General features: G+C 42.7%; 2 protein-coding genes across 2 annotated transcripts, besides 2 other annotated features; one reads left to right on the forward strand and one right to left on the reverse strand.

Moving 5' to 3' along the window:
- The first annotated feature begins 1,191 nt into the window (after positions 1-1,191).
- Positions 1,192-1,266: a microsatellite.
- PVX_122260 (hypothetical protein, conserved) lies at positions 1,224-5,258 on the reverse strand (the record flags this gene model as incomplete). The annotated part of the gene is made up of 1 exon (XM_001616965.1): positions 1,224-5,258. One exon carries the CDS (start codon positions 5,256-5,258, stop codon positions 1,224-1,226), a length of 4,035 nt encoding a protein of 1,344 aa, XP_001617015.1.
- Positions 1,942-1,963: a microsatellite.
- Positions 5,259-6,099: 841 nt separating the features above from the next.
- Positions 6,100-7,359, forward strand: PVX_122265 (hypothetical protein; the record flags this gene model as incomplete). Its single annotated transcript, XM_001616966.1, has 1 exon — positions 6,100-7,359. The coding sequence occupies one exon, from the start codon at positions 6,100-6,102 to the stop codon at positions 7,357-7,359; it is 1,260 nt and encodes a 419-aa protein (XP_001617016.1).
- Positions 7,360-7,970: the final 611 nt, after the last annotated feature.

The following is a 7,970-nucleotide window of genomic DNA, read 5'->3' on the forward strand; positions in this document are numbered from 1 at the left end:
AGTATGTTCTTATAAAAATTTTGCACGAGCAAAAAGAAGTGTACAGGGCGCGCGGTTTGGCGGATTGTTCCCAGCTTCGCGCTTTGCGCTTTGGACTAAATGCACGCGTGTAGATATATACGTATATGCACAGATATGTAGTCGGTTTAGAAATTCACATATTCACGGGGGCACGCCGCTTCCACATGGCATACTCGCTAAACGTGAGGGGTATGCCACACCAACTGCGCATTTGCCAATCTACAGCTCTCATTCGTGCGCTGACCTGCCTGCCTCTTTCTTCATTCGATCACGCGGCTGCTGACAGACGCATGTACACGCGTGTACATACGTGTAAAGTATACTTGCACACAAGTCTACGCGCAAATGCATGGATCATAACGGAAGGAAAAACTCCAATTTTTTTTTCATACACATGCAAGCGAGAAATACAAAAAGGGGGAAGAAAAAAACATGCACGGAAAAAAAAAAAATGCAATCGTAGGAACACCCCCACCCCATTACCTGCTATATATGCGCCTTTTACACGTTTGTAAATTTACGAAAAAATGAAGAGGAAAATCTACGAATGGAAATAGAAATTCACATGCTGCAACGTTGAAAGGGCATTCCGTTTGTCGTACACCAAAATAACACCGTTTTGCGTGCGCCCCTCCAAAAAAAAAAAAAAAAAAAAACATACGTGTTTGTATGTATGTATGTATGTATGCATATATATATTACGTATGCAAGTGTAAACTTACCCAGTCGTGTAACGCAAAATGGCACAGCACAATCACGATAGACGCGCAAACGAAAACAAACGGGAGTGAAAAAAAAATATATCACCTTTCAAACTGTCGCTAAACCAAATTAAGCGAACTCTCATTTGCACACCCAACATGAGTGGTAACTCCAAAACGTCGCATACGAAAAAATGAAAGAGAAATTCTCCAGAGTGACGACGCTTGGATCGCAAAGAGAAGGAAAAAAAAAAAAAACGTTCTACTGTTCCAAAATGTGTAAAGTGTTCACACAAATGACATCCATTTGGATACCTGCACTGGTGAAACACCTTTTAGACTTCAAAAATGGGAAGATCATTTTTTTCTGTTTTTTCTTACATAGTTTTATGTCCCTTTTTGAGAGACGCCCAGTTGTGCGCTTTTAATTTTTTTTTTTTTTCTGTATGTACATACCTCCTCCACCTTAACATGTTTTTTTTTTTTTTTTTTTTTTTCGCCCTATACATTTTCATAATCATAAGACGTCTGCTTCGTTGGGATAGTCCTGACGCTATCGTCCAAATGAATTTTCAATTTTTTACAAAGGAATTCCATTATCCTACAATTGGAATGCGTGTAATATAAGTCCTTATACAGGGCGCATTTTTTCTGCAGCAGGAGGATGTACCTCATTTCGTCAAACTTGTATTTGTATATAAAAAAAAGCAAGTTCAAAAAGATGGCATTATCGATGTGTTCTCTGTTTAAGCACAATTCACGAAATATGTGTTTATTGATAGACATTTCGTGAAAATATCGAACCTTCACAATTGTATAATATATTCGTATGTATCTTCTGAGCGCATCCTTTTTCTTCGTCATTTGATTTTCCCCATGTATGTTGCCCTCGTCCGTTGAGCTACGGGAATTGGGGGCCCCCGTTTGGGTGTCATCCCCCGGTGCACTCGTAACGCTCACACCACGCTGACTTTCCCCTTTTCGCTGCACAGCAATGTTATGTGTTCTGCGTCCACGTTGGTCGTTCTGCTGGGCGGGCGTTCCCCCTCCGTGGGCCCCGCCTTGGGACAAATTGGAGACCACAGTGCCGTCCAAATTGCCTTCCAATTTTATGTAAGAATTCACGTCCAAGTCCAAACTCAGGCACAGCCCACTTTCAGATGCACCCCTTTGGGACAAATCGTCCCCCTTCGCCTCCTCTCTGTACTTGTACTGAATATACCTAAAGAGAAAAATGTTTGTTATTACGTCCACGCTCTGCATGTACTTTGGGTTGTTCTTCCTCGTTCGTAGAGACTTCAATATGAGGAGCAAACTGTCATTCGACATGTCGTAGTAGGAACAAGGGGGGGAAATTGTTTTTTTTCTTAAAACCAGCTGAACAAGGAGGGGCAGAAATTTCTCGTCAAAGATAACGTCATTATTTACATACCTAGAGTAACCCTTATTTTTGCACAATATATATGCGATGCGTTTTTTCACCTTATCTTGGTCTCTCCATGTGGTTATGCAATTTTGGTGAATCCTACTTATAAGCAGTCTTTTGTCCCCCCCATCTAGATAACTAACATTTTGTGAGCCCCTTGTCCGCTTCGACTGATAGGAAAACTTTTGGCTAGCTCCTTCCTCCCCCAGTAAGTACTCATGGAAGAAATCGAGAAAGACGAAATAATCCTTCTTCGTTTCGCGACAAGTTTCTTCACTCATTCGGGTAAAAATCTTTGCAACTACCAGGGAGAGGTACTGAACGTTGAGCCAGTTCAATTTAAAAATTATGTTCTGCAGTAAAAAAAAAATATTCTTCGAATTGAAGTGGTGGATGTGTAACGCGAGCAGGTCCACGGGGGTGTACAAGAAGATGTTGCTCAGGACGTTGTAAACGTGGCTGTCTACGTGGAAGGTGCTTCTCTCAAAGTGGATAGTCATATCTTGGACGATATTTCCCTTCTCGTTGACATGTCCATTTTTTAATGCTCCACTTTTTGGCAACTTCGAGCTGTTTTTCTTCTTCTCTAAAGGGACTCCCCCGCCGAGGACATTCCCAACCGTCCGGTTCGACTCCCATTTGGAAGTAGCAGTGGGGCTACTCCCACTAATGTAGTTAACTTTCCATTCGGTGAATAAATATTTGCTGACTGGACCAGCTTTCGTCTTATTTTCACAAGGAAAATGCTGCTTACACTGTTTCGTTTTAACTGCCAAGGGGGTAGCAACGTCCCCCACGATGCTCTCACCAGAATTATCCCCCCCGAATGCGTAGTAGTGGTGATAAAGCGCCTTTCCATGGTTCGCATTTATCACGTTACCTTGCTGGGTGATAAAATCCTCATTTGACTCAAAGGCGCTTTTAAAATACTCGTACAGGTGAATCACCTGAATTGCATTGAGCCTGACGTACACATCGGGCCTCTGCACCTCCTGGATTTCACTCCTCACGACAAAATCGGCAGAGTGGTTATTAATTTTGTAGTACACATATGGGTCGAATTTCTTGAAATCTCTCACCCCGGAAAATAAGCTCTTAAGAAATAGGAATATCCCTTGGTAGTACCTCATCTGAATGTAGAAGTAAAAAAGGTGTAATAAAAATTGCCCGTCGTAGGAGCTTAGCTTGTTTTTTTCGTTAAACTGGAGTGTTATGCATCCCTTTTTGTGTTCATCCCTGTGGGTGGCGATCCCCTGGGGGGAGGATTCATGGTGGTACCCCCCTTGCAATATGTCTGCTGTTCCCCCCACTGCTTCTACCCCATGCGGTGAGTCCTTCACAGTAAAGAAGTCAAAATACACCAAAGAAATGTCGCAAAGGTATTTGCTTACACTATAACTTTTGCACTCATTGAGCAGATTTAAGAATTGTCTCCCCTCCAAAGTGAGCAAATCCGTTTGTATTTTCTTCTGCAATATGGTATCTATAAACACGTCAAAATAGTTGTGCCTTTCCAGCAGCAATTTTAAGTAGAGGAAAATCATTATGTTGGTCCTTTTATAAAAGGGTACATAATAGTGACACATACTTAGCAGCATTTTTTTATTTAACAAAAGAACGTTTGGGAATTCATTTATTTGAAAATAATACATGTTGGATAAAATTCGGCACATGTCACTATCATTTTGACTCATAAAGATTTTCAAATTGTTCAGAAGATATTCATACAAAACGGTCAGCAAATCTTCCTTGAAGTGTCTATTGTATATGAGTACCTCCATGAGGATGTCCAATTTGCTTTTATTTCTCTCTTCCAGATCTTTCTCATTATAATACTCGTAAATATAATCTACGTAGTTATTTTCCACAATGTATTTATTGTGTAGTGACCCGTATGTGCTGTTTATGTCTTCTTCACACAGGTTGTAATTTAGATCTGCGTCTCCCCTGTGTGGGTAGTAACCCGATGTGACTTCTCCCTTTTTTTCATCCTGCACATGAGGCATATGGTGAGGGTTCCCCTCTTGGGAGTCACCCCAGATGCATGCACCAGGTGTGTACCCCCTCTGTTGACGATTCTCCTCATCAATAATGTGCTGAATCTTTCTCTTTAAAAAGAACGGGTCGACGAACTTCTTCCCCTTTTCTGCCCCTCCTGGAGGGAGGAAGCACAATTTGAGGACAATCTGATCGTGGAAATATTCCATAAGAGGAGCATTCAAATAGTTAAGCTTCCTCAAATTGTTCAGAAGAAAAATAATAACACTGATGTCGAAATGTAGATGATTCGAAATTATATAATTTGCCAAACGATCTATCGTCTTCTCATTCTTACAGTTTAAATAAAATAGGGACGTGAAAATGCTCAAAATGTTATCCGCATTTAGCATCTTTTCATTGTCCAAAATAGTCACTAGTAGGGAATTTATGAATGTTTTATTTACTCTGTTGAAATGGGCGTAAATGTAGAGGGTTAAATTCAGCTGGGAAAATTTAAACTTGTCCTTCTTCACAAATATGAGCCTTTCCAGCAGTTGCAAAAATTTCTCGTTTCGATACTTCAGCTTGTATAGACTAACCAGAATGGTAACGATGCTGTTTGGCGTGATTGCATTTTCGTCCTCGTCGCAGTTTTCTATGTCGTAAGGGTTGTCTTCCCCATTCGGCGGGGTTAAACTAGTCAACTGGTTCAATTGGTTCAATTGGCTCGCATGGTTCACATTGCTCAAATAATTCGTCACGTACACCCCCAGAGAATTCACAATTTTCCTCACCAAGTGCACATTTTGCAGCCTCACATTGCTGACGCTCTTTATCGTGTCGACCAGCTCCCTAAACGTCTGGTAATGTATGGGCGTTTTAATAAATTTGGTTACGTTCAGGCTATTTATGTTGATGTATTTATTCAGGGAGAAGTCTACGTATATATTTTTCAGTTTATTCTTTTTGACGGTGCAGCTTTTTGCCTTGGTGATTTCCTCTGCCGAGCTGATATATGGCCTTTTGCTCAAATGTGCAAAGAGGAGCTTTCCCTTTTTGCCTTTGTCCATTGCCCCCGCTGCGCTTCGGTCTGCTGGTTGTGTCCTTAGTAGCCCACATGGAACTCTCATCTGGTGCAAAAAAAAAAAAAAAAAAGGACACATCCACGCACACTGGTGGGCCCACTTCCCCGGTTGCCTACTTTGCCTTCACATTTTTGCGGCCACGCAAAAGGGCGCGCTTGCACGTGCACATATGTACAAGTAAGCGTACACGTAATGTACACGTATATGTAAACGTACACCTAAGCGCATATGTACGTGCGTGTACCTTTTCGGAAACCCCTTGGCGCGTCACCCTTCACGCATTATTCGTGAATCTCCCCGCTTTTTTTGCTTCTCAATTTTTCCAGCTTGTTCAATCATTTCGAAAAGCGTATCCCCCCGTCGGCCTCTTCACGCAGATCGCATACGGTTTGCAATTCATGCGGTCAGCCTGTCGAGTGCTCGGCCAACAGCTTGTACATTCACCCATACAATTGTTACTTCCCATTTTCGCATGTATGTAGGTATGGGCAAATCGTGCAGAATGACCAACGACCCCCCCCATGCGGTGAAAGTAGTGTATATTAACGCTTATAACTTGTGCGTTTCTTTTTTTTTTTTTTTTTCTCCCCTGCAGAGTAGCGGTTCCCCGACTAATTCACCCTGTTATTGTGGAACAAATTGTGGGCCCACCCCTCACGCATGCGTAGGGGCACCAGCAGGTTTGCACAAACGTACGACATCGCTCCGGATTACACGTGCAAAAAGGACACTTCGCAGGTGCATGTTCCTCAAGTGTATACCCCCCAAGTGTATACCCCCCAAGTGCATGCCCCCCAAGTGCATGCCCCCCAAGTGCTTCAATGTGGAAGGAACCTTTTCCTAACCACGTGACGAAAAAGAAGGCCCTTTCTCTTTTCCCCCCAAAATGAATCCCCTAAACGATGAAAAGTTGGAAAAAATTTCCAACAGCGAACTAATTAGGAGGATCATGGAGCTGCAGAATTCGTTGATAATTATCTCTGACCATATGGAGTTACTAAAAAACAAAAATAGAATATTAGATGAAGAGAATGAAAAGTTAGAAAAACACATAAGAGACATTGTAAACGATGTGAAAACAGAACTTACACAAAAGTTTGACCAAAAAAGGTCACCTCAGTTTAGTTATGCCCCGGTTATGCGTGAGGAGGAGGAGGCAGCAGAAAATTGCAACGGTTTTTATAGCGAACAGGAACGGACTGTTCAACGTGAGCCCTGCCAAGGGCAGACATATGCAAACCCTAACTCGGTTGCACCTGTCCCTACAGATGCCGCTTCACCGAGTGGGGGCACACCATACGGAGACTCCTCACTAATCGCACACACCACCAATGTGCAGTCGGGGCAACACACAAATCGTGCCACCCCAAATGAAAACGAAACTAAAAGTGATCAAACAAGTTTTGAAAACATTTCAGAACAACATGTAAATAATAAAAACCTCCAGAAAAAGGAGGGGCAAAATTTAAACCTTCTAAAAGAACCCACAAAAAGTAATATATATAATTTACTTATGGAAACAGAAAAGTTAAATTCCATATTTAACATTGCCTCGAATGTTCTCAACACGTCATTTTTCAGCACATCAAAAGAACAGGATGGGAAGAGAAAGGGGAGTCAATGCGTCCAAGTGTCTCAGGGGGTAAACCCTATCGAGTTAGATAAGCAGACACAATGGAGGGGTTCCAAAAATTGCAAACAGGAGCCCAACCGAACGGAGGGAATTTCACAGGCGAAGAATTATGTGAACTGCCCAGGTGGAGGTGTTCCCCAGGGGGGTGCAGAAGTAAAGGGAGGAGAGGAAGCAAAAGAGAATAGAGGCATAACGGACGGGGTGGAAATAATGGAGGGCGCAGAAATAAAGCAGCCGGTGAACATAGCTGAGGGAGTTGACGCAGAAGAGGACGCTGATATAACGGGGGAAGCGCTTAATGAGGAGGAAAGCCCCACTGGGCCGGACACCGAAAAAGTGGAAGACGAAATACCCAGCGAGGTCGGACACAGTCTCGATGATAAAATTGCCACCCCTCTGGATTCACACCAAATGGAAGAAAGTCTAAATGGGGAAAAGGACAAAAACGATGGGGATGATCAGACAAAGGAGAGCACACCTGACAAGGGGGATACCATCAAAAGGGAAAGTTAAAATGCTTTACAAGGTGATAAAAGTGACTAGCTAAAAGTTGCCAACGTGAATCGATACAACATGCAGTTCAGATTCAAAGAGGCGTACGAATGGTTGCATTTTTAACAAAGGGGGGAGATAGCTCTCGCGCTGTTGCGTTCGAAGGGGGGGTTGCCCTGCTGGTGTGCCGGTATGGGCCAAGCGGGGCAGGCAACGGGCACACAAAAAAGAAGAAGAAAACGCAGGATGGAACAATATAGCGCGCGTTGGTTAAACACACGAGGTGTAGCTTGCCTCCGTCTGGCACAGAATTGCAAGCCAACAAAATGCTGCACATTAGGAAATGAATGCAAAAAAAAATTACTGTTAATCAAAAGGGTGGGGAAAAACAAATGGAAATGACAAAGCAGAAAAAAAGAAGCGAAAAAACGAAGCAAAAAAACAAAGCAGAAAAAACGAAGCGAAAAAACAAAGCCAAAAACAGAAGGGAAAAAAACCCAAGGAGCAAATATGCCCATCTTCTGCGCAACCTTTAGCCACGCGCAAGAAAACGGATTCACAAAAAATTGGCGCTTCATTTGTTCACCCCATACATACGCACACACATGTTCGTGTGCATGTGCAGGTCGAAC

The sequence above is a fragment of the Plasmodium vivax genome, chromosome 14 (assembly GCF_000002415.2).
Source record: "Plasmodium vivax chromosome 14, whole genome shotgun sequence".
Classification (NCBI taxonomy): Eukaryota; Apicomplexa; class Aconoidasida; order Haemosporida; family Plasmodiidae; genus Plasmodium; species Plasmodium vivax.